The following is a 26,536-nucleotide window of genomic DNA, read 5'->3' as shown; positions in this document are numbered from 1 at the left end:
AGCGGGGCGGGGCCCGAGGAGAGGGTGGGGGGGTGGGGCTAGGGAAAGGAATTAGAAGGCTGCGGGGAGGAGAGGGCGGGCTCCCAGAGATTAAAAGCAGCCAATCAGAGCGCGCCGGCTTCATTCGGAGCGCGGCGTGGGGCGTCGCCGCCGCCGCGCGCGCCGGGGGCTGGTTAAGGCCATGAAACAAAAGAAACCCTGAGAGGGGAGCCGCTGCCGCCTCCTGCAGCCCGCCCCGCCGCCGTCCCCACCCACCCACCTAGTTACCTACCTCTGCCTCCTTCCTCTGCCCCTCCACCCCGCCCTCTCGAGTCTCCAGGCGGCCCTGGCGCTCCTCCGCCCGGGTCGCCAGCCCCGCCGCCTCCCCAGAGGAAAGGTGTTTGCGCGCTGAGCAGGGCCCGAGCCCTGTCCGCCATGGGGCTCGCCGCCCGCCGCGCCTGACCTGGCCGCCGCCGCCGCCGCCGCCATTGACAGCACGCCGCCGCGATGCCGAGCGGCAGCTCCGCGGCCCTGGCCCTGGCGGCGGCCCCGGCCCCCCTGCCGCAGCCGCCGCCACCGCCGCCGCTGCCGCCGCCCGCGGGCGGCCCGGAGCTGGAGGGGGACGGGCTCCTGCTGAGGGAGCGCCTGGCCGCGCTAGGCCTCGACGACCCCAGCCCGGCGGAGCCCGGTACCCCGGCGCTTCGGGCCGCGGCGGCGGCGGCGCAGGGCCAGGCCCGGCGGGCGGCGGGGCTGTCTCCGGAGGAGCGGGCTCCGCCCGGCCGGCCCGGGCCCCCGGAGGCGGCCGAGCTGGAGCTGGAGGAGGACGAGGAGGAGGAGGGGGAGGAAGCGGAGCTGGACGGAGACCTGCTGGAGGAGGAGGAGCTGGAGGAGGCAGAGGAGGAGGACCGACCTTCGCTGCTGCTGCTGTCGCCGCCCGCGGCCGCCGCCTCCCAGACCCAACCGATCCCGGGCGGGTCCCTGGGGTCGGTGCTGCTGCCCGCCGCCAGCTTCGATGCCCGGGAGGCGGCCGCGGCGGCCGCGGCGGCGGGGGTGCTCTACGGAGGGGACGATGCCCAGGGCATGATGGCGGCGATGCTGTCCCACGCCTACGGCCCCGGCGGCTGCGGGGCGGCGGCGGCGGCCGCCTTAAACGGGGAGCAGGCGGCCCTGCTCCGGAGAAAGAGCGTCAACACCACTGAATGCGTCCCGGTGCCCAGCTCCGAGCATGTCGCCGAGATTGTCGGTCGCCAGGGTGAGTGCGGCAGGGAGGAGGGGAGTCCCCCTGGGCTTGGCCCCCCGGGCGTGGGTGGGGAAACGAAAGAAAAGAGCTCCGGGCAGCAACACTGAACCCGGCGAGTCCCCCAAGTCCATCGCGAAGGGGTCTGCGAGGAACCGTGGTAAATGAGATGAGAAGATGGGTCACCTTGCGAAAAACCACGGTATTCCGCTGGTTTTTGCATGGTAGAAGGTGTTAAGTTTCTGGAGCCACCCAATCCGGTGGTGTTCACTTTACTCGGGCTGTATTCGTGGAACAGTAGGCTGGCGTGGCACCAAAAACCTCAGTGAGGTGGTAAAAGGTCGGGATTCGGTGGATTCGGTGTTGTGCACGGAAAGCTGCGAGATTGCAAGTTTGCGCAGCCGACTGTCTTATAAAAAGCACTCAGCTTTATCTTACAGCAGCTCGTTTCGGTGAAGAAATTGACAGAAATGGAGGCTTTGTATAAAGAGCTCGTTCGATAGGGAAGGGAATGTTCAAGTGGTGGGTAAAACCATCACCCCCCTCTACCCCTCCGCTATTCAGAAACTTAGCTTTTGAGGAGCAGCCTAACTCTGATCTTCTTGTATTCTCCTTTGATACATTTGAACCCTGGAAAAAGGCACATTGGCTATCTTTTAGAACACTTGCATTGTACACGATGAAGAAAAAATGGACAGTAAGGTAATTGAGTTAAGGAACTTTATGCGTTTATACAGTTTTCAGTAAATTCTCTTCACTTGCCAGCACACCAGCACTGCAGACAGACTCCTCCCACATTGTTCAGACAAAGGACCTATGTCTCAGATTCCAGGAGTAGATTTGTGAAGGTGGGGGAAGGGGATGCCCAGAGTACCTCAGTATCCGACATTTTTAGGGAAGGTCCTCTGCACTTTAGCATAGCTTTTTCTCCTGTACTAAGGGAGTAAATATTACCCCCAGCCGCCTCGTTACAATGTAGCTTAGACCGGTTGATGCATGTCTCTGTACTGTTAGGTTGAGAGCATTGTTGGGGTCAAATAAAGAAATAATGGCGCTGCTGCTTAAATGATCTCATCTTTCCCAAGTGGTCTAAAGTACACATAAATAAGAGGTCTGTGGAAATGGTGGTTTCAAATATCAGAGTTGGCTCATTTCTTACCTCTCAGATTTTAATAAGAAAAACCCATCTGAAATCTGGGTAAAGGAGATAGCTTATTCAGACTGCCTGATGACTGGTACTTTAAAGGCACAGTTCAAAGCTGGTACCATTCAATTGAGAGTTTATGGCTATAGTTAGTTCATAAGATTCAGACGCCTTGTTTTTTGTTTGCTTTATTTGGGTGGGTTTTGAGAGGGGAGTTGTTTTGCAATACTTACGGATACTAATCCAGGAGAGCACTGTTTCACCTTACATAGCATAAAATTGTAATATCTCAGTTGAAAAGTCCAGAATGAGTTGGCCATTCAGTTAAGAACAGCAAGGAATTGCTGTGTTTCAAGTTTCTGTTTTGCCAGGTGTTGAGTTTATGGCAGTTGGAAATGTGAGATTGATCCAGACAAACTTGCTGCACTTAAAAAACTGTCTAATCAACTGTGGAATGGTACTAAACGAATGTGTAGTTAATGGCACTCTCCACAGTGTGTGACAAACAGTCATACATGTGAGAACATCAACCCCGGAGGGACTTGGAGAATGGGTAGGACTTCAACAAATAGAGATGAATGACTGAAGAACAATGTGAGGAAAAGTGTGGAGGGATAATAATCTGGGTATAATTAAAAAGTTGTGATTTTTTATTTTATTTTATTTTTTTGGATACTTGGGGTCTTAAAAGGGGTGTGTGTGGTTAAAAAGGGGGCTGGGAAGGTGTGCCTTCTGGCCAGAGTATGAAAAACCCTTAATGCTGTACTAGGATGGCACTTCCTCAGCACAAGTTGCTTCAATGTGCTTATGGTGCCAGTTGACGGTGAGAAAAGAACATTTACTTGCCAGTTTGAGGGACAAGATAATGAAATCTTTTGTATATTTAGTTTAATACAAATAATACAAACTTTTGTCTTTATCTGTATTGTACCCTTTAAAACACCAAAAAATGGTCCCTAATTGCACAAAATGTTGCCTTTATACAAATCCATTATTTAAAAGTAAACTGAATTCATTCCCAGCTTTTATTTTGTACCATCTATTAAAATAATTTAACATTTTATAATTTATTTAATAGCAAATGAGATAAAGTCTTTGGTTTTTCTGTGCTTATTGGGCTGTGTTTATTGGTTAATAAGGAAATGTGGTTCTATTTATGTCTTAGGACATGGAGACAAATTGCTGACCATTCCTCTTACACTTTATAGTTCCCAGAGTTAACAGTACTGTTACAAGTATGTCATCATCCTCTATATTCTCTTAAGAGCCTAAAGTCTTGCCCCCCTTTTCCTGCCTCTAGTGGATCATTGACCCCTTTGCTACCTCCCCCCCTCCACCGTAATAAAACATGTGAAGTGTTTTCCCACTCATGGAGGACAAGGCACCTTACAATGTTTGCATATTTTTGTTTTTAAAGATTTTGTTTATTTATTTGAGAGAGAAGGATCACATGAGTGGGGAGGGGCGGAAGGGAGGAAGAATCTGATGGAGACTCCACACTGAGAATGGAGCCCAGTGCGGGGCTGGATCCTGTGACTGAAAGACTATCACCTGAGCCAAGACCAAGACCAAGACCTGAGTCAGACACTTAACCCACTGAGTGAGCCACCCAGGCACCCCTGCACTTTAAAAGTGTGATAATTTGTCTTTTCTCTAAGTGAATAAAGAGGGCAAATCACTTAATTTACTTGTTTGCTTTGGATGAACTAAATTTTCATTCTAAAGAATTAACCGTTCTTGCCATTTTATTCATTACCTGAAGTCATAATTTTCTGTTTGCCATCTCTTAATTGGTTTTGGAAATAATTATGACACAGATGGAGACATTTCTGACTTCAGCTCTGAAGCAAAGGGTAGGACAAATGGAATTCTGAGTCATATAGACTAGAACTCATGTAAATGGCCTCTGGGTTCCGGTATCTTTCAAAGAAAACAAACAAACAAACAAACTGCTGCTTTTGATAGTGATGAAAGTTGGCAGTGTTGACCTCATATATGTACTCCCCAGTAGCATATGGTCATTTGCAAATGTTAAATTGGCCCCTTCTTTTAAGCTTTGCATCTCATTGAAAACAACCATACTGTAAAATAAAGCTAGGAACTAGGGGAGGCTTTTTGTATAATCATAGATGTTTTAGAATATGGACATTGAGGGTGAACCTGACAACAGACTTGACTTATGTTAAATGTACTACCTGCAGGACACGTTCACAGTGGCTAACTAGAGGCTTAAGGCAGTGGATTTGGTTCTAATTTGTACAGTCGTTGATATCCAATTGGACTAAAAAAACTCTATACCCATTCTTAACTACATTATAAGGAAATATTGAATGTCATAAAGTCAATTGTTTTAAAAAACTTGTACCTCAGGGTTTTATGTTACTGTTTAAACTTAATGTGGGTCTTCAGCTATTTTCGTTAGTGACTTTATATGTGTGTTTTCTAGTCTCTAGTCTGGAAAAGTCATCTTCAGCTTTTTATTTATTTATTATTTTTTTTTTTATTGTACACCTTGTCAAATTAAGCTTGTACTCCCAATGTCTGAATATTAATGTATGAATGATACATATGTACTATAAAACATGTAAAGAATTTAAAGAATGGGGTAAAAATGGAAATTGGAGTTCTAATTTTTTTTTTTCCTGAATTGTTTTTTTATTTATATTGAGCTACTCTGTCTCCACTGATTCCCAGTGGTTTTGTACATGGTCACTTTTTAAATAATGAAGATGTTACAGTGTTTCAAGTTGTCATAAATGCATCCTTGTGACATTTTTCCCCCGTTTCATTAGGGTAGAACCACTCTTCAGGTTTTAACACAACTAAAATAAGGTGTATGCTTATTTGTGTATGTCTGTCTGACAGAAAAAGAGAAACTTGGGTCTTGCCATACATAAATTCCCTATTCAAGAAGAAACACATTTCATGAGGACAGAATGTTTCAGAACAATGCTAAAATACAATGTCTTTTTTCTTTTACGGAGAAGGAGGGATTGTTGGCCTTCTCTTTGCCAGGTACTACAATCCTGCTAGGCCATCATCCCCATTTTACAGATGTAGAAACTGGATGTCTGAAAGATATCCTCTTCAAAAACTGGAACTTAACATTTAGACCAGTTTGACATCAGATTTAAGTTGCTGCTTCTGTATTCAAGCATCCTGCTCAGGAAGGTTAATGATATTTGGGTTGATTTCTGCCCTAATCATGAACTTTGGGATACTCTATTTCTAGTTTGGATAACTTAGTATCTTAACTATCCAAATTAATTTACTTAATAAAATTTGCTATCTCTGCTACCCAGAAAGCACAGTTATCATCCTAATATTCTCATTCTCCTATGCCTAACTAAAAAGTCTGTCATTTATAGTTCAGAAAGTGAATTTGTGTTATATACATGGTAGCTTTAAAAAGCAGATATTGTAAGTTCTAGGCTTTAAAATTTAAATTTAGTTGATAACAGTTGTATTAGCTCTAGGACCATTGGGAAAGGTTCAATGATATTGTTTTGCAAATGGGTGGGGAATCTACGGCCTGTTCTTCCTGCCTTATTCAGCTAATGACCTATTTTGATACACTAGGAGGAAATGGAAAATAAAGTAGTAACATAAGGGTGTATTTTCTACCCCCTGGTTACCAACAATCTAAAAATGATCCAGGGTGTAAAGTATTTGGAAAGTGTTACTATGTTAGAGATTTCTCTTTAGAAATTTTTCAACAAAGTTTATGGGTTGAAATTCTGGGTAGCTCTTCTTACATCTTAAGTTTTCAAGGGAAGAGGTAGCATTTAGTTATAAGATAGTGCTTAAAGCCTGCTTCCCCCTCTCTCTACCCCTGCCTTCTGCCTACTTGTGATCTCTCTGTGTCAAACAAATAAAATCTTTAAAAAAAAAAAAAAATTTTTTTTTAAAGATAGTGCTTAATTTGTCGATTTGATTTTGACTGAGTTTAATATTTGCACATATTGAAGGATTTAATACTTTTGCCTTAAACTAAATACAAAAATGTTTCAGAATGCATGTTTAATATAAAAACTACCCCAGATTCCCTGGACAGTGTCTGCTCAACTGTGATATATTGGAAAGAATCAGCAATCAGAAATTAAAATTCCTAAATTTGATTACTCTGTACCAGTAATTCACTTTGTGATCTTGGACAAGTCACTTAAACTCCCTAGGCTTTAGATACCTCTTCAGACGGATGTAATCTTATCTGTAATATCTCTGGACACTGATATACAAATAAATTGAAACACATGAAACTTTAAGTGATAAGTACATATTTTTGTTAAGTTAAATCTGAAACTAAGTTGAACCACTCTTTCATGTACTTTCTTGGCTTTAGCAGTTTCACACATTATATTCTTCTAATGCAAAAGAACTAGACCCAACTGGTATCTGAATGTCTGTTGGCTACATGGCATTTCTGTGCAGATGGGTTTAAATTATGTTGTGATAACAAAGCCCAGCATCTCAATATTAAAACAATAAAGGTTTATCATTCGCAGGGGTGCTGGTTATTTCAGTCATTCAGGAACTTAGGCCAACACAGCAGCCACCATCTCAAGTGTTCATTGGTCTTCCAATGTGCCTGCAGGATAAGAGACAGTGGAGTAAGACATACTGTTTTTTTTTTTTTTGTTTGTTTGTTTTGTTTTGTTTTTTAAGATTTTGTTTATTTATTTGACAGAGAGATCACAAGTAGACAGAGAGGCAGAGAGAAGGGGGAAGCAGCTCCCCGCTGAATAGAGAGCCCCATGCAGGGCTTGATCCCAGGACCCCGAGATCATGACCTGAGCCAAAGGCAGAGGCTTAACCCTCTAAGCCACCCAGGAGCCCCAGGACATGCTGGTCTTTAAATGTTAAACCCGGAAGTAGTAATTACATCTGCTCATATTTCATTAATTAGAGTCATCTGACCACACCTACCTTCAAGTAGGTGAGAAAGTCCATTACAACCATGTGCCCATAGAAGAGAGCTAGAATATTAGTGAATGGCCATGTTGACTACCACAGTATTATTTTATGATCAAAAGAATTATTACAGAATTTTTAATTTTATTTATGCTATGTAGAATTTGTAATTTAAAGTTGAATTCCCAATTGAAAAAAAGAGAAAAGTGTAATTTCAGTTTAAAAACTCCTTTAGAAAACTCCAAATAAATTATGGAAAATTTATTTTGAAACCCAACTGATCTTCAGGTAGATTCTAAAGTGATAGGTTTTTTTTATTATTATTAAACTGCATCTTAATGCCTCCCAGATGGCTTATATACCATAATTTGTGGCTTTACTTTAATTTTTTTCCCCATGCCACCATACAGGGGTATCATATGGACATTTGTAAAGATTAAATCTGATACTTAGACTTTTAAAATAAATTTCCAGTATTAGTGTTGCCAAGCCCAACTATATACTAAATTGAATGTATGCAAAGCCTAATGCTATTGGATTAGATCAAATCTTTATTCCATGGCTGATTCTGAAAATTTTAAGTTGCACTGCATAACAACCTCTTTGATGCCACTGTTTGGGATTTAAGAACAATTCATGTGGGCATGGTTTGTTTCCTTTGTCCAGGAAGCAAAAACTGCAATTCAGTGTATGCAGGGAAGCCTGATTTGACTACAGTTAAAGTTGTATCATGGAATAATAAGACTAGGACTTAAAATGGTAAAGACAGTTCTTCAGTGAAAATTATAGGTGTAGGTGAAGATTAGCATGAAGTAGTTGGTCTTTTTAACATGGTTGGAAGAGAGTGGGGAGGGAATAGTTCCAAACAGCTAAAAAATTTCCCAAAAGGGTTACTGTTGTAAAAGATTTGCATTTTGGGCTGACCTTTTTATTACTGTTCCTTCTTCTGTACCATTCTTCCCTTTGACTTCTACCTTTCCATCAGTATCATTTTATAGTATACTGTAGGAAAGGACATTGGAGCCTGGAGTTAGAAAACTTGTTAGAGACTTGGATTCGCCATTTGTTGCCTGTGACTTTGGACAAATCAGTTAACCTTGCAGAGTCTCTATTGTGGAAAACCCTGTTCCATCAACTTGTTCTTCCTGGCCCCTTCCCACACCCCATTTGTTGTGGGGATCAAGTTTGAGAAGATGTCATTAGTACAAACGCATGGCACAATTGCAAGTGTAGAGATAATAAACTATATATGGGGTAGGATAAAGTTTATACATTTTTTTTTTTTTTTTACTGCAGGGTTTGTACTCTGAGAAAATGCTAGTTGAAAATAAAAATTATTACATTATTAAGTTTTCCCAGGGTATAGCACTAACTAAATGATGCACACTGTATTTTTTAAAGTTTACAAATGAATCTGATTATATTATATGGTACCCAAACAGAAGTAATTCTAAGGTTTCTATTAACATCCTCCAAAAGGGATAAACCTAATTTTAAAATCCTCAATTAGGAAACTTATTTGACCGTTCATCTCTAATTTACACCCTCTTCTAGGTGTTTCAGCTTTAGTGAAAGGCCAAATGTGAGCCCTTTTTTTAATTATTAACTATTTCAGTCCTCTTTTCTAAGTGAAAACAGGGGGCATTTTAAATTTAGTTTAAGAATCAAGTAGAAACTGAGGCAGGTTGAGAGAATAATGGTGTATTTAGGGGTCATTGGTTTATAATTCTGGGCTTCAGTTTTCCTTGTGTATAAAATGAGATTGAGCTAGATTATTTCTTACAGCGCTTACATTCTGATTTTTGTCCAAAAAGAATCCCTAAAATCATGCAAAACTACACCAGATTTCAAATTCCCATTTAGGTTGACTTAAACATATCTCCTCCAAGTTTTGTACAATCTAAATACAAGTTTTATCTTGAGGAGGAAAATTCCTTAAGTGTTTTCAGCTTCCTATAGAAAATTGGTTTGTTTGTTTTTTTAATGGTAAACCTTCAAGCGTGTGAGACAGTTTATCTCATCTGATCCATTCTGCGTTCCACCGCACACATAAGGAAACAGATCTATGGGGATATAAGTAACATACCCAGGGCCTCAAGCTAATAGAATTAAAGACTTTAACACTCATATCTCATTAAGTGATAGAGCAAGCTGACAAAGGCTCAGTAAGGATATAGAAGGTTTGAACACCACCACCAATATAAGAAAAGAAAATAAGAGATTGATATCGGTACAGGAACGTGTGTAGACATCAAATCCTTCTGGTGCTTGGAGCTGATACAAGTCAGTGAGGGCAAGCACTGAATTTTAGTCATCTTTGCATCCTTGGTGTCAGTTAAAGTACCTGAAGCAAAGTAAATACTTGCTGCTTATTTTATTGAACTGGATTATCAGATTAGATTTGCCGTTGTACTATTACTGTTTTAGTTTCCATATTACAGAAATTGGGATTTTCTTCTCTTACCTTAGTCCCCAACCCTTTATGTAAGGAGCCAGTCAACCTGAGATCGACTTTGTTTTAAGGGCAGTAGACATACTTGACTTAAAGCATTAGATGTCAATATGAATACTGATAACAACAGAACTAAAATCCTATAAATGAAGCTATTTGAAGTCCTGTCAGTGATATTTACAATGAGACTGTATTCTTCACAAATAATTTCAGAGGATTTTGACTAGAAGAGCTACAAGGACACTTGAACCTTAGAAAGGAAAGCTATTACTTGTATATTGTGCATTTAGGGATAGTTTACATTGCTAATCTAAACAGTTTATTTAAATTTTGAGTTCAGTTTGTGTACATAAGAAACACTGTTACTGGGATTTAGCTGATATTCATCAGTCTTTGAAGATATATTACTGAAATTGAGTTCCTGTAAAATTAAAGGAGCTTTTGAATGGTATGTCTAGGCTAGCTTATGAGGAGAAGGACCACCCTCGTTCTAATACATCATGGAACATGAAATAATGGGTTTCTCTAGTGCTTTTAGAGAACAATTGTATGGAGTAGTAAGAGGAGATTGTGGTTATTAAGACAATATGGGTTTGAGATCTGACTTTCCAGCTGGGAGATCTTGAGCAATTCAGTTAAAGTCTTTCCTGCCCTGCTTAAATCACTGTTACGATGATTAAATGAGAATATATCTAGAAGAGTTTGGAAAACTGGAAAACTACAAATTTTTATTATTTCTTTTTTTTTTTTTTTTTTAAGATTTTATTTAAGAAGGCAGAGGCAGGCAGAGAGAGAGAAAGGGAAGCAGGTTCTCTGCTGAGCAGAGAGCCCGAAGTGGGGCTCGATCCCAGGACCCTGGGATCATGACCTGAGCCGAAGGCAGAGGCTTTAACCCACTGAGCCACCCAGGTGCCCCAAATTTTTATTTCAAAGCTAAGGGTATTAGATCATTTTACTCAGGAAATAATTGAAGCAGTGTTTTGGGGGTGATGGGGTAGTCTGAAAGAGTACCCTTTGCTGAAATACCTACTTGAATAATGGGCATAATAATAAGCATTTTTAATACATGATTTCATTTAATCCTCACAAAAACCAAGTGAAAGAAATATCTTTAATCAGTCTCACCCATGAAGAAGAGATAAAGGTTTAGTGACCTGCTAAAGTTCACAAAGCAGGTTAATAATGATCCAAAGTCCAATGTTCCCAACCATTACTCAACCTACCTTTCCTTGAGGAGAGGAAGAATAGGTGTGTGTGTGTGTGTGTGTTTGTGTGTGTGAGAAATAACATAGTATCTGATTGTCCCAAGTGCTTTTAAGACCAAAAGAGAAGCAGTGACTGTATTTCCTAGGAGAAGGGGGACTTGGTCAAAAAATTTACACATTGGAAGGGACCTAGAGGTTGAATGACCTAGCATTGAAACCAGGAGTAATTGGTGATAGATTAGAACCAAGGCCTACAGACAATCAGTTTTCTGCTTCCTACATTGTTTCCTTGCTTGCCTTGGAAGATTCATATGCCGTAGCCATAATAATAAGAGCCAGTACCGTTGTACTATTACTGAGTTCATAGAGCCCTTCACATAGCCTCATCTTCTAAATGGCCATGTTTGTTACTCAAAGCTATAAGGTTTGGAGGGGGGGTACCAGGAGGAAGTTTTCCATGTTATTTAGGGAAATATCTGAGTAGAGATAGAAGAGGAACAAGACATGTTTAGGAGATAATAAAGATTAAGAAAAGGTAGGTTCTGGCTGCTTGATGGGAGAGAGTTGGTGAGGGGAAGATTTTAATGTCAAGCCAGGGAGTTCTAATTTTCTCAAAGGTAAAGAGCTACTCAGGGAGTTTTCACTGCCCCCTCCTTATTTAAAGAAAGTGTGTATGTTGTGTGTACATACACTGATACCCTAGTAGGATCCTTTTTCCTCAAAACAAAACAATTGGGGGAAATTTTTGAAGAAAGTTACATGCCAAGGATGACCCAAAGTTAAAATAAACACATAAGACAGTTTTGGTGTTTGTAAGGGTTTTAACTTCTTCCAGTCACCTTATATGTAAGATGCATGTAATTTATGGAGTGACTGGAAAATACAATGAATTTCTGGAAAACAAAATACTCTGTCAAAAATCAGCAACACTGGGGTGCCTGGGTGGCTCAGTCGGTTAAGCGGCTACCTTCGGCTCGGGTCATGATCCCAGAGTCCTGGGATCGAGCCCCGCATCAGGCTCCCTGCTCAGTGGGGAGTGTGCTTCTCCCTCTCCCTCTGCCTGCTGCTCTGCCTACTTGTACTCTCTGTCAAATAAATAAATAAAATCTTAAAAAAGTCAGCAACACTTCCTATAACATTTGGAGCTACTGACTACTACTCCGTGATACCACCACCCCATCCTCCGCAAAAGAACACTTGGCATTGCTGCTCTGTGTACACCTGTTTGGAACACGTTGAGCTTCGCGTTGTTGGGTTGTTTTTTCCCCCCTTTTTAAATGTTGATTGCAACCTACTAAATTAATATAGTAAACCATGGTCTGAGAAACACTGAAGATCCCATCATTTCAGTTCTTTTCTTTTAACTCCTCTCCTAGCAGGGGATCTCTCCCTCTTAATCACTGACACGTTTGGTGGGAGAAGTTCTCTTTACCCTGAAAAAGCAAGACAGGACCTTTGCCGTACCAGGGAGTGCAGGGACCATAATTCTGGCTGCAGTTAAAGGGTTTTTAAGGCAAACACAGCTCTAGCCTCAGTGATATAGAAAGAGGAAATGGGTTCTTATACCAGGGGAAAGTCGGAGACTTTTTTATTTGGGGAACTTACTTCCAAATCAAAATAAAATTACAACTATTAAAGTTGGTGCTATCCTAGTTCTGAACCTCTGCATATTCTGGTATACAGCTTGCCATAGGTTGGTTTTTGTCAATAGCTATAAGAAAACAGTTATTAGGGCATCTGGATGGCTCAGTCGTTTGAACCTCTGCTTTCTGCTCAGGTTGTGATCCCAGGGCCTGGGATCAGTTCTTAGTAGGCTACCTGCTCAGCTGGGAGTCTGCTTCTCCCTCTGCCTGCTGTTCTCCTGCTTGTACCTGGTGCTCTCTATCTCTGTCAAATAAATAAAATCTTTAAAAAAAAAAAAATTGCTAGTCCTTACCTCTTAGAATTAAAAAGCCTTGTTCACATTTGAAGTTATGATATCATTTGCCCTGCTGTTCATCCAGTCTAAAATAATATCAGTTCTAGCCAAAGATTGATTAATATTCTAAGTCTAGTAAAATGTGTCATTTCTTTGTATTTTTAAAAATTTTTCTGATTTAATTATATTTCTTGGAAAAAGCTAATGCATTTGTATGGTTCAAAATTATAAAAAATTAGAGTGTAAAGGGAAATTAAGTCTCCCTCCTACCCTGTCCCCCTAAATCAACCAGTTTTATGACTGCATTGTATTCCATTGTATAGCTATACTGACCACATGCTAATACGAACAGTTAAGTAATATAATACAGAGGTCATTTTGCGCCTGTGCAAGTATTTCTACAGAATCAATTCTATGAGTGGGATTGTAGGGGCAGAAGGATCCATGCAGTTGTAATTTTGATAAATAATGCAAAGTGCCATCAGGCCATTCATACTCTCAGCAGCTAAATATGAAGGTCCTTTTCCCTGTTCTTACTAGCTCTGGCTTTGATACTGGATAGTCTTAGAGGTGGAAAAAGATACCTCAGTTCATGTGAAAATGGGAATTTCATGGTCCATAGCCATTTATTTATTTCCTTTTCTATGAGCTGTCTGTTTCTTTTCTTTTCTTTTTTTTTTTTTTCTTTTTTTAAGATTTTATTTGACAGAGATCACAAGTAGGCAGAGAGGCAGGCAGAGGGAGAGGGGGGAAGCAGGCTGTCTGCTGAGCAGAGAGCCCGATGTAGGGCTCCATCCCAGGATCCTGGGATCATGACCTGAGCTGAAGGCAGAGGCTTAACCCACTAAGCCACCTCCATGCCCTGAGCTGTTTCTTTTAATGTGCAGTCTGATTTATCTGTTTTCTTAAGGCTTATGAGTTTTTTGCCCCTCTGAGATTATAAAGTCTTCCATGATTTTTTTAAATATCTTAGACTTTTCAGATTGAAAGTCAATCTAAAATACTCCAAAAAGCTTTTTAACCTTCTTCACCTGTAAAATAATAAAACAAGTTTGTTTTCTCTTTAGTTTGTGTTGCCTATTTATAACTCTCCCTATTCAAATTTTCCCAACTTTATATATATTCTAGAAATCATGTGTTAGTTGTTTGAAATTCATAATATGTATGTTCCTGTAGAAACAGTATTATGATTGATGAGGTTTCCTATAGTCCTAATCTGAGTTGAGGCTAGTGTGTGGTCAGTATTATGGAGGGCACGTGTTGCATGGAGCACTGGTGTGGTGCATAAACAATGAATGCTGGAACACTGAAAAGAAATAAAATAAAATAAAATGGAGGGAAAAAACTTTCTTACAAAATTTAGGAGAGGGGCGCCTGGGTGGCTCAGTGGGTTAGGCCTCTGCCTTCGGCTCAGGTCATGACTCAGGGTCCTGGGATCGAGCCCCGCATCGGGCTCTCTGCTCAGCAGGGAGCCTGCTTCTCCCCCTCTCTCTCTGCCTGCCTCTCTGCCTGCTTGTGATCTCTCTCTCTCTCCGTCAAATAAATGGGTAGATCTTTAAAAAAAAAAAAAAAAAAAAAACTTCATTTAAAAAAAAATTTTTTTAGGAGAGAGAACAGATATATTCTTCTGTTTTTGTTGTTAGTGGCTTAAAGGGGTTGGTTTAGCCATCTTCCCAATTACCTTTACCCTTATCTGCAAAACCCATAGACACTGTCTTTGTGGCAGAATTGGCCTCTTCCTCTCCTATCTCAGAAGTGGTTTCTGCTCAGAATGTTTGTCTTCTGTTCTTCCTATTGAGCCAATTATTAAACACCTCTTTGTTAGTACCAGCCATAGGCCAGAGAGTGTTTTGTGTACCTTTAGGCATATTTTCTTAGTTAATAATACACCTATTAGGTATTAAACAAAAAGTATTCTACTAAGGTCAGCTGACAGTTGCTTATAGTCACAGGTATTTATTTGGAGAACTTTACTCGGTTCAACTTTCTAGTGGTCAGTATTAGTATGGGTTGAGAGGAGCTAACCCCAGACCCTTTTGTTATTTCTCCCTTTGTGCTTAATAGAAATTGCCCAGTGCTTTTCTGCAGGATGAACAGGACCTTCTTCGTTAGAAATGTGATGCTAGCAGACTGCCTTCTTGTTAAGTTGTAGCCCAGAGTATCTGAATAATAACAATAACTGCCCTGGATATATAGGGTGAACAGTTAGTTATTGGTTGACGTTAGCCTTTCAGAATGTCTTCGGCAGCTCTCTGTCAGTCACGTGTTGATTGGCCTTAGGAAGTACCCTCAGTTCACAGCCCCAAGCGACACCTTCCGTGTTGAATTGAGAGAGTCCTGAAGATTCAGATTCTGTATCAATAAGGAGATATAAAAGTTTTGGGGCGCCTGGGTGGCTCAGTGGGATAAAGCCTCTGCCTTCAGCTCAGGTCATGATCCTGGGGTCCTGGGATCGAGCCCCGCGTCTGGCTCTCTGCTCAGCATGGAGCCTGCTTCTCTTCCTCTCTCTGCTGGCCTCTTTGCCTACTTGTGATCTCTGTCTGTCAAATAAATAAATAAAATCTTAAAAAAAAAAAAGATATAAAAGTTTTATTGCTCTTATCTTCTAACACACTTTCTGTTGGAGCAAAAGCAGTAACACTGTCGTATAGTTAAAAGTTACACCATCAACTTAATCTTATAGTTCATTACAGATGTAAACTTACAGCAGCACTCTTAGTGCTTAAAACTTCTGAGTTTTATAGTAGCATAAATTCAACTCATTGTAATAATTTCCTGATAGCCCACAAGCCACCCCTCTCCCCTTGGCCCTTCTTACCTCATCCAGTTATGTACTAAGTGCTTTCCTTGCAGTTTTGCACCAAGTCTTCTCAGATTAATATAACTTCACATTCAAGTAAACCTAATGCTAAAAGTGTTTTCATGATAGGTACCTAGGATCCAGCAGTGAGGAAAAAAGCCATTTATTTCTTTGTAAGTTTTACATTTTGTTGGAAGGTGGAATAGGTCTGGGTTAAGATACATAAGTCTAGTGGTAGGTTGAATAAAGTTGTGTTGAATGTGTTAAAATTGAAGTTAGCATAATCAACTCCTTTCAACAAAGTTGTATTAGCAGCATGGGGCTAGAATAAGAGTCTTGAAGAACTCAGCAAAAAAAGCTTAGCTGCAAAGCAATATGTATAAGAAAGGCCCAGTGTTCTTACGCAGAAATCAGCACATGCCCTATGGGCACCCCAAAGGCCTGTACTTCTCGTCAACCGCCCAGTGGTTTGGGAATGTTTAGGAAGGGCGCACAAAGCAGTCTTGAGGGATAGGAACCTTTGCAGAGGATGAGACATCTAAACCAAAATCTGTATGGCCAGTAGGAATTAAGCACGTAGAAGTGGGAGTAAAGAGCCAAGGACAAAGGAGCATTCTAGTCATGGAAGCAAGGAAACATGGATAGAAGTTTAATATGGTAGAAACTCACAGCAGAGTTCAAGAAGTGAGGAAGGGGAGGAGCGCCTGAGTGGCTCACTGGCTTAAGCGTCTGCCTTTGGCTCAGGTCATGATCCTAGGGTCCTGGGAAGGAGCCCTACATGGATCTCCCTGCTTAGCAAGGAGTGTGCTTGGTCCTCTGCCCCTCCCTTACCCCATGTGCCAGTTCTCTCTCTCTCTCTCTCTCTCTCTCAAATAAATAAGTCTTTAAAAAAAGAAGAAGAAGAAGTGAGGAAGGGGAAAAGGAGACCAGTAAAGAGATGTATCTAGAGAGAGGTAACCCAGTCCCAGGTAAAGGGGGCTTTGTGTGCCACATTGTTTGGACTTTATCCTTATGGTTAAAGGGAGCCGCTAATGCGCTTTATGCAAAGAAGTGATGATGTGATCTGTGTTTTATTTAGAAACCACCATTTGACTTAAATGACTATAGAGAATGGGTGGGAGTAAGGTGGGCCTGGAAGCAAGGGGACTTGGGGGAAGGTTGCAGTTATGCAGGTTAGAAACGATATATATGAAGACCTAGTTTTTTTGTTTTGTTTTGTTTTTAAGACTTAGTTTTTAGGGGCACCTGGGTGGCTCAGTGGGTTAAGCCTCTGCCTTCGGGTCAGGTCATGATCTCAGGGTCTTGGGATCAAGCCCAGCATCGGGCTCTCTGCTCAGCAGGGAGCCTGCTTCCTCCTCTCTCTCTGCCTGCCTCTCTGTCTACCTGTGATCTCTGTCAAATAAATAAATAAAATCTTTAAAAAAAAAGACTTAGTTTTTATACATTGTGAGTTTATTGGGGGCAAAAAAGGGAGGGAGGAAAATTTTAAGAAAAAGACCACCCAAAGTGTGACCTATGTCTTTAAGAGCACCTTCATTTTAAGGAACCTAGGAATAACATATGACATATTCATGAGGACAGATCTGTTCTAGCAAGCTTCACATTAAGATCTTTGAAAAGTATAATCCCAGAGTCCTATGCCTTAGTTGTGTATTTGACATTTTAAGTTACACGTTGAAGCCCTCTAATCTCACATAGTTGGCACTGGTAATACGTGATTACTCTAAAAGTTTAAAGAATTATGGATAGTTATGAATATGCATCTCAGATATTGTATTTCAACTTAAATGCACTTGGGATTTGGGCCAAAGGCTTTTATTTGAGAATGGGTCTGCCAATCTGAGTAGTCTTTTAATAAAATGACATGCAGTGCCCATGTTCCATACAATTTTCAATATGTTTCTTTTGAGTTTAGCAGGAATTTTACAGTGAATGCAGAGTCATCCTATGTTAGTTTCTTACCCCAGGCCTTTACAGTTGTCTCACCCATACATAATTCAGCAACACCCTTTTTTTTTCTTTAAGGTACACATCTTTTACTGAGAGTTTCTTTTCTTTTCTTTTTTTTTAAGATTTTACTTATTTATTTGAGACAGAGAGAGAGCATTAACAGGGGAGTGGCAGAGGGACAAGCAGACTCCCTGCCAAGCAGGGAGCCCGGACCCAGGGCTGATCCCCCAGGACCCTGCAATCATGACCTGAACTGAAGTCAGATGCTTAACTGACTGAGCCACCCAGGCAGCCCTTTATTGAAATTTTCAAAAAATAATCCGCTTCATTTTCATACAAGCATAGTGTCTTTATGCATTCATATTTCACTGATTTATGTCAAAGTTAATTTAGTTAATGCGTGGGTAGGACTAGTATAACCAGATATGAGGATAGCTTAGCCTCAAATTCAGTTGATGTGAGCAGATGCGAGATGGCCTTTGAGCCATGAGCATTGTACTCATCATGAGTTTTATAGAGTGGAGAGTGATGTTAAAATACAACAACTAGGTGGAAGTCGGTTAAACAACTTCTTAAGAGTTGTGCGAAATTTGCGGTTCTCAGACTGACAGAAAGACCATAGGTTTTGAAGTTAGAGTAGGTTTAACTGTGCTTGTAAGCTTCATTTTCCTTAGCAATAAAAGGAGTGCAGTAACCTAGTTCTTAGGGTTATTGTATAGCTTGAATGAGACAGTAGCTGTTCAGTGTCTTACATGTGCACTAGTGGTTTTTCTTTGCCACCAACATCCTGCAAGGGAGTTATTTTATTACTGTTCTGAAAGTCAGACCTGCATATGGTACAGCTTGCCTGTACACAGTATCCCGTGCATCATTCGCAGTGACTGATAACAAGAAGGAGACAACAGGCGTGACTTAAGAGGTGCCGCCACCTCCAAGTGAAAGGCCAGCAGACAGGTATACCTGAGGATGGGGGAGCATTTGTGGAGTTGGGAAAGCGTTCTCGTGATCTAGTGACAGGTTTTTATGATAAAGAAAAAAACTGCCCAGAAGCAGACATGTAGCTTGAAAGGAGCTTTCTGTGATCTGTCTTTATCAGTTTTACTGACATAGATGTTGATTCTTATGAAATATTTTCTTTCTAACAGGTTGTAAAATTAAAGCACTGAGAGCCAAGACAAACACGTATATCAAGACACCTGTTCGTGGTGAAGAGCCCATTTTTGTTGTCACTGGACGGAAAGAAGATGTTGCCATGGCCAAAAGAGAAATTCTCTCCGCTGCAGAGCACTTCTCCATGATCCGTGCATCTCGAAACAAAAATGGCCCTGCCCTGGGAGGGTTGTCATGTAGTCCAAATCTGCCAGGTCAAACCACCGTTCAAGTGAGGGTCCCCTATCGTGTGGTAGGATTGGTCGTTGGGCCCAAAGGAGCAACTATTAAGAGAATTCAGCAGCAGACCCACACATACATAGTAACTCCAAGCAGAGATAAAGAGCCTGTCTTCGAAGTGACAGGGATGCCCGAAAATGTTGACCGAGCACGAGAAGAAATAGAAATGCATATCGCCATGCGTACAGGAAACTATATTGAACTCAATGAAGAAAATGATTTCCATTACAACGGTACCGATGTAAGCTTTGAAGGTGGCACTCTTGGCTCTGCGTGGCTCTCCTCCAATCCTGTTCCTCCCAGCCGCGCAAGAATGATATCCAATTATCGAAATGATAGTTCCAGTTCTCTGGGAAGTGGTTCCACAGATTCCTACTTTGGAAGCAATAGGCTGGCTGATTTTAGTCCAACAAGCCCATTTAGCACAGGAAACTTTTGGTTTGGAGATACACTACCATCTGTAGGCTCAGAAGATCTTGCAGTTGACTCTCCTGCCTTTGACTCTTTACCAACATCTGCTCAAACTATCTGGACTCCGTTTGAACCAGTTAACCCACTCTCTGGCTTTGGGAGTGATCCCTCTGGTAACATGAAGACTCAGCGTAGAGGAAGTCAGCCATCTACTCCTCGTCTGTCTCCTACATTTCCTGAGAGCATTGAACACCCACTTGCTCGGAGGGTTAGGAGCGACCCACCTAGTACAGGCAACCATGTTGGCCTTCCAATATACATCCCTGCTTTTTCTAATGGTACCAATAGTTACTCCTCTTCCAATGGTGGTTCCACCTCTAGCTCACCTCCAGAATCAAGACGAAAGCACGATTGTGTGATTTGCTTTGAGAATGAAGTTATTGCTGCCCTAGTTCCATGTGGCCACAACCTCTTCTGCATGGAATGTGCCAACAAGATCTGTGAAAAGAGAACGCCATCATGTCCAGTTTGCCAGACAGCTGTTACTCAGGCAATCCAAATTCACTCTTAACTATATATATATACATAAATACTATATCTCTATATGGACTCGTAAAGGCATGGGTATAATGGTACCCCCAGTAAACTTCCTAATGAATTCTTATGACTGTTATCAGGCTTTATTGGGATTAGGCTAAAGTTGTTAGTAAACTTATAAAAGGCTGCTATGGTAACACTAAACCTAAGTGGTCTCTTGTCTATTAGTTTGGTTTGAATTATTAATACTATCCTGTAGACCCAGAGACATAGCTTGTATAAGAATCGTTAAAACTGAAGTTCAGCTTGGCTGAGTGAAGATAATCATAGGTTGCATGAGCCTATGAGCAAAGTTTATACATCTAGATTTCAGAACAGTGGGTCCCAAAGCCTAGCCACATTAAGAGTTTATGGAGGGTACTTGGCATTACAGATGATCCAGACACTTCCAGTGCTGCCTTCTTTACACTGCCAGTTTTGACAAAACAGGTTCGTTTTTTATTTTACAACAACTTATGCCTAATTCTGCAGGATTGCAAGTAACTTTTTAATGCATTGTGATTACTTATTGGTAATAATAGGGCTGATGGCAGTTTACTCGATCACTGGTTATAATTTGGGACAAAAACTGCTACATTGACCTTCATCTCGCCCAGAACGCTCACGGCTGGTATGATCAGTGGATCAGGAATGCAATTGTGTCGATTGTGAATTCCTACCCATTGCCTGCCTCGGTGAATGTGGAAATGGCCACCTGGGTTTTCCCATTTCAGGAAGGGCTTTGGGATGCACCTATATTGGCTAATAATTGAGGATGCGAACATTCCATTCATGAGTCTGATCAAGCTGTTGATTAATTTTTAGAATATAGATCAAAATGTGAAACATTTTATGTTCAATCCATATTTGTCTTGCACATTATAAATATATTTTTATTTTTTAGTAATTTAGGGGAGGGGGAGGGAGAGAGGGATGATAATGCCCTTAGCATAATTTACAAAAGCAGCTGTGATGACCTTCAATCAGTTTACTTCATTTCAAAACTATTTCCAATCACAAGGAAAGATTTCTTTAAGATACACTTTTACATTTCACCTGTGGATGTCTATAACTTCATCCTCAGTATGTTCCCAAATCTGTGCTGGCATTGAAAGGACAAAACAATATACTGGTGGGTTTTTCTACTAATTATTTTTTGAAGCGTTATTTTCCCAACACAAAAGAGCTTTTTTTCTCAATATAACAAAAAATTGAAAATCCTATGTGTATTGAATAGTAAATAGACAAATTTTATTTTTTATTTCCACTTGAAGAGTTACATTTCGTATAAAAGTTTACAAATAACGGTTTTTATTTTGATTTTTTCAGTATAAAAATTGCCTTGATGGCATATTATGATGTAATGCTAATTGCTTGTAGGATAGTTAAATGTCAGTATTGAAACCTAATCTTTAGCTGCCGTCTTGTAGATACGAACGAATGTTCACCAAGCATGTATTTTGTATTTTGTTGCATTGTACACTGCAACTAATAAGCCAAGGAAACGACATATATTAGGTGCGTGTACTGTTTCTAAAAACCACAAACTAAGAATGATAAATTATCAATATAGTTTAGTATTTGCTAATTTTACTACACTCTTTTGTTATGTATATGTAGGGAAGTCATAGGGATTATAAATTCAATTTGAGTAAAGTTTAAAACCATATATTTTATGATAAAGGGCCTTTAACTTAAGATGGCCAAAGCACTGATATTATATATTTGCTGTAAAGAGAATTATAAGAGTTTTATTTTTCTGATATTAAAAGTTACTTAATAAAGACTTGTTTCCATTAACTTGAATGTATTCTCCTTGGTGTTTTTCATGCAGTCATTGGTTTAGGCTGGAAGATAGCCATTTGCCAGAATTGAACATTTTCTTTTACAATGTTTCCCCTCTCCCAAGCCAGCTCCCTGTGTCCATTCTTAGAGTGATTTTTTTTTTTCAGTGTGTTCTTAGAGTGTTAACTGTGTCGCTTATGCTCCATCCAAATTTAGCTTTTCCTTTAAGTGAGAATTTTTCGTTATAGGGAAATTAGAGATTTAGCTAGGTTTGGATTGTTCCGTTGCTTGCTTGTGTAGTCGACCACGATTACTATTATCCTAATAGTAAATAATGACTTTTTACATATTGATGTTAACTAAAATCCTGAATCCATCCAGACTCTACTCAGTTTCTATCCTTTGTTACATACAGGTTTTTATCTTTTTAACCACTAAATCTAGAAGATGAATTTCTTTCTAATACGAAGGTACACATTTTTAAACTTTCAGTCAGGAAGTACCTTCTGAAAGGTTTGTGGTTGATGAAAATATTACTCCCATTTATGAAATGATTTGATACTGATTGGAGTAAATTATTGCCATTTGTTACAAAGCAAGAATAAAGACCTTCCTAAGATGTTCTAAAGAAACCAAAATTCTGTTCATTCTTAGAGATATTGCACAGCCACAGTGAGTCTTTTCATGGTAGGTGTTGAACAGAAATTCTTCAGCCGCACTAGAAAACTGGAGAACAGAGATTTGATGATGGGTAAGATCAGTGCCCTAGAATCGTTTTGTGAGCTTTAGGATTAACCTCCACAACCATGAAGGAGAAACGTTTGGGTGTGGTACAGGACTGTCGTCTGGCCCCTCTGATTCAGTTTTTCTTTCCACCATTTCAGTGACCCACAATTAGTTACTTTCCAGCTGGGAGGCAGATGACCTCTGTAGCCTAACACAGCCTCACCTGTGTCCTTCCCCTCACTTCATCTCATGTAGGCATTTCTCTCATCACAAGAAGTGTGATATTTTGAGCGAGAGAGACCACGTTTACATAACTTCTGTTTTTACAGCATATTGTCAGTGTTTTATCATTCTTGTTAATCTACTGTGTCTAATTTATAAATCAACTTTATCATAGGTATGCAGGTATAGGGAAAAACAGTACGTTTAGGGTTCGGTACTAATCGTGGTTTCAGGGTCCACAGGGGGTCTTGGAACATCCTCCTCAGGCAAAGGAACAGAATGCTATACTTCTACACCTCCAACATAGACTGAACAACCAACGAATATGAATTTCTAGTACCTCATATGAGGTCAAGATATTTCAGAGGAACTTGCAAATAATCTACTTTGGAGACTTTCCTTGCCAGAGGAAGCCAAAACTGTCTGAAAATGTTAGCAAAACTGAGAAGCACTTACCCAAGTTCTAAGTCTAGAACTGCCTTTTCTTGATGTTTGCATTCATTTTCTTGCGTAGGGAAGGACAGGGAGAGAGGCTTTAGGAAACCTGTGTGCCCGCCTTTACCAGGGAATTACTACACCAGTGGTGGGTTTGCAGTGTGAATGGTTAAGAATGAGGGAAACATTACGTTTCCCCCACTATCTGAAGTTAAATGTTCTGTAAAACCTTTTGTAAGCTGGAAAGTGATAAAGAAGCAGTTAAAAAGTGTAAATCCTCCTCTGATTTGTTTTGGTTAACAAAACGTGTAGTAAAGTGGGGCTTTCATAAAAGCAAAGTGGAGCAAAGCAAACTGTTGGATAGCAGAGGTAATCGTCTTCCATTTTCCCGGCCTCGGAGGGCTGGTGCTGGGCTGTAAGCACTTGGTTTGGCCGGCAGCTCAGGTATGGTGGCATGTTGTTCTCTCTATACTGGATCTTAACGAAAGAATTCCATTGCAAAGCAGGTTTTTATCAAGAGTAAAGATGGTTAGGGGCGCCTGGGTGCCTCAGTGGGTTAAAAGCCTCTGCCTTCGGCTCAGGTCATGATCCCAGGGCCCTGGGATCAAGCCCCACATCAGGCTCTCTGCTCTGCGGGGAGCCTGCTTCCTCCTCTTTCTGCCTGTCTCTCTGCCTACTTGTGATCTGTCAAATAAATAAATAAAATCTTTTAAAAAGATGCTATGGTGAGTGCTGTGAAGTGTGTAAACCTGGCGATTCACAGACCTGTACCCCTAGGGATAAAAATACATGTTTATTTAAATAAATAAATAATTTTTTTTCCTTAAATCTTAAGAAAGAAAAGGCTAGAATACTCAGGTTTTGAAAATAGGTACAGGTATGTTCTTACACTTCAAAATTTTTAAATTTATTTCTTAATTAATATGTAATATTTGTTTCACGGGTACAGGTCTGTGATTCATCAGTCTTAAACAACACCCAGCGCTCACCATAGCACATATCCTCCCCAATTATTCTTATCAGTGGCTCCCTTAGCATGAAAACCAGACGGTGGTTCTCAAAATACTACCAACTCCCCCCCCACTATTCCCGGTCCCACTTAAATTTCTACTAATATCATTCCAAAACTTTTTGTAAATAAGCGAGACTAGGGGTGTTTATACTACATAGTAAACATCTTTTTCGTGACCGTATACTTCCACAACATAATTCAGCTGCAGTAAACTTGTTTCATGGCTATTCCATACCTTCCCGTTTCCTGTTAGTGATTGAGTAACTGGGCAGTGGGGCACTGATGAATTAGGAAGGGACATTGAAAAACCTATTGAGACTACATTTAATAAAGATTAAGAATAGCTGTTTTCTTGGGGTGCCTGGGTGGCTCAGTCAGTTAAGCATCTGACTCTTGATTTTGGCTCAGGTCATGATCTCGGTCATGAGATGGAGAGCCTGCTTAAGACATTCTCTCTGCCCCTCCCCCACCAAAGAAGACTAGCTGTTTTCTTTCAACTGCCATACTTTCCTTCTTGGATGTCTTAGAGTAATTATTCCCTTAAAGGATCTTCAAGCTGACCATGAGAAGTAATTGAAAACGTGAAAGAATTAAATTTTCTTGCTATTTGGGATTTTCCATGCTCCCTTTGTATTAATGTTTATCTCCTTTTACATTTTATTTTATTTTTTTTAAAGATTTTATTTATTTATTAGGCAGGCAGAGAGGCAGGCAGAGAGAGGAAGGGAAGCAGGCTCCCTGCTGAGCAGAGAGCCTGATGTGGGGCTCGATCCCAGGACCCCGGGATCATGACCTGAGCCGAAGGCAGAGGCTTTAACCTAACGCTGAGCCACCCAGGTGCCCCTCCTTTTACATTTTAAAGGTAACATTTATAGAGCAATGCAGGAGACCGTCCTTAGAGAAGATAAACATTTAGATACTTTAAATAGTAAGTAGAGTTCACCGATGAGAAGTGGGAATTGATAGGCCAAAGAGGAAAACAGCTGAAGAGAAACCATAGATCTCTAGCCCTTCAGGGTGTTCTGGAAAGGTCTCATGGAAGACAGAGGTGTTGAAACCTGATGCCTCTATGTTTTTATAAATCTTCAATCTCTCTTAAGAGTGTACATAAATTACTTATTAAACATAAAAGTCTTGAGAAGGACCTATGAGGGGCCCCTGGGTGGCTCAGTGGGTTAAGTCCTGCCTTCAGCTCAGCTCATGATCTCAGGGTCCTGGGATAGAGCCACACATCGGATCGGGCTCTTTGCTCAGCAGGGGAAGCCTGCTTCCCCTTCTCCCTCTGCCTGCCTCTCTGCCTACTTGTGATCTCTGTCTGTCAAATAAATAAAATCCTTAAAAAAAAAAAAAAAGGAGGACCTATGATATTCAGCTGAATATACAACAAAAAACTGAAAAGAACTGGCTTGGTACTAAGAACCTTGCTAGTTTGAAATGGGAAAGGAAGGCCAAGATTATATAAATCTTTGTTCAGAGCCTACCAGTGCATTTCAATGTTTACCCAAAGTGTCTAGCAGTGTTTTGCATAATTTATTGTATACATTAATATTGAACACCAAGATGGGGAAGGTCAGTCTCACCATCTTAAAGGCTGTACAAAACCTCAAAATATAGGTATGACCGACCTATGCCCCAGCAACAGATGAAGGGCCTGTTAAATTAGAATGCTCTTGGATAAGTCAACAGTAGTTAGCCTCTACTAATTGAAACATGAGAAGGCTTTTAAAATGTGATTCTGGCACTGTAAGAATGCAATAATTAGTATTTAAAACCAGGAAATAAATGTTGGTATTTCCCTTTCAAAGCGCCAAGGCTTGTATCTTCCATGACATTTCCCAAGATCAAAAGCAAACAGTGGAACTTTTGACATTTTCTGTTGCTGCAATTTCAGGGGAATTACCAAGACATCATAACAAGTGACCTGAATGGGGTAGTGATTTCAGGACTACCTGAGTCATAGATGTAATGTGCTGAAATAGGGAAACCAGGCATTGTACTCTAAAGACCGATTTACAACTAGACAAATAAGATTTCAAAAAGGATTGGTAGCTTGTGGGTTTTGCTAATGCTGATGATGTATGTGTAAATGACCTTGATTTAAAGTCTTCGAGGTTCAATGTTGGGTGACAGAAGAATATGATAATAGAGTTAATAAGAAATAGCCATGCCTATTAATTATTAAGACATGGTTAATACCACTTGTGAAGAAAAGTCTTCTGAAAGTAAGACTTTAAAACCACAGAGAAAAACAGGAAAGATGGACTAATTCATTTCTTCCATGTTGGTAGAGTCTGTAAGAACTTGCTGGAAATAATTTTAAGAATTGCGTATGTGTGAAAATAATTGTGTGGGTGTCTGAAAGCCGCTCTTAAAGCTCCTTGCTT

At 40.6% G+C, this 26,536-nt stretch overlaps 1 protein-coding gene across 1 annotated transcript; it reads left to right on the top strand.

Moving 5' to 3' along the window:
- Nucleotides 1-21,778, top strand: LOC111142580 (mex-3 RNA binding family member C). The gene is made up of 2 exons (XM_022495868.1): nt 1-1,231; nt 18,742-21,778. The coding sequence occupies exons 1-2, from the start codon at nt 487-489 to the stop codon at nt 19,965-19,967; spliced, it is 1,971 nt and encodes a 656-aa protein (XP_022351576.1). The 5' UTR covers nt 1-486; the 3' UTR covers nt 19,968-21,778.
- The last annotated feature ends 4,758 nt before the right edge of the window (nt 21,779-26,536 follow it).

This window comes from Enhydra lutris, unplaced genomic scaffold (genome assembly GCF_002288905.1).
Source record: "Enhydra lutris kenyoni isolate GAN:26980312 unplaced genomic scaffold, ASM228890v2 scaffoldscaffold8, whole genome shotgun sequence".
Classification (NCBI taxonomy): Eukaryota; Metazoa; Chordata; class Mammalia; order Carnivora; family Mustelidae; genus Enhydra; species Enhydra lutris.
Note: the sequence above shows the minus strand (reverse complement) of the source record. Positions and strands in the feature narration are given on the sequence as shown.

Bases quoted from the DNA above. Each gene is read 5' to 3' on its own strand.
- LOC111142580 (XM_022495868.1), top strand. From the start codon at position 487: ATGCCGAGCGGCAGCTCCGCGGCCCTGGCCCTGGCGGCGGCCCCGGCC. The intron at 1,232-18,741 runs GTGAGTGCGGCA...TCTTTCTAACAG, and splicing joins CGAGATTGTCGGTCGCCAGG to GTTGTAAAATTAAAGCACTG.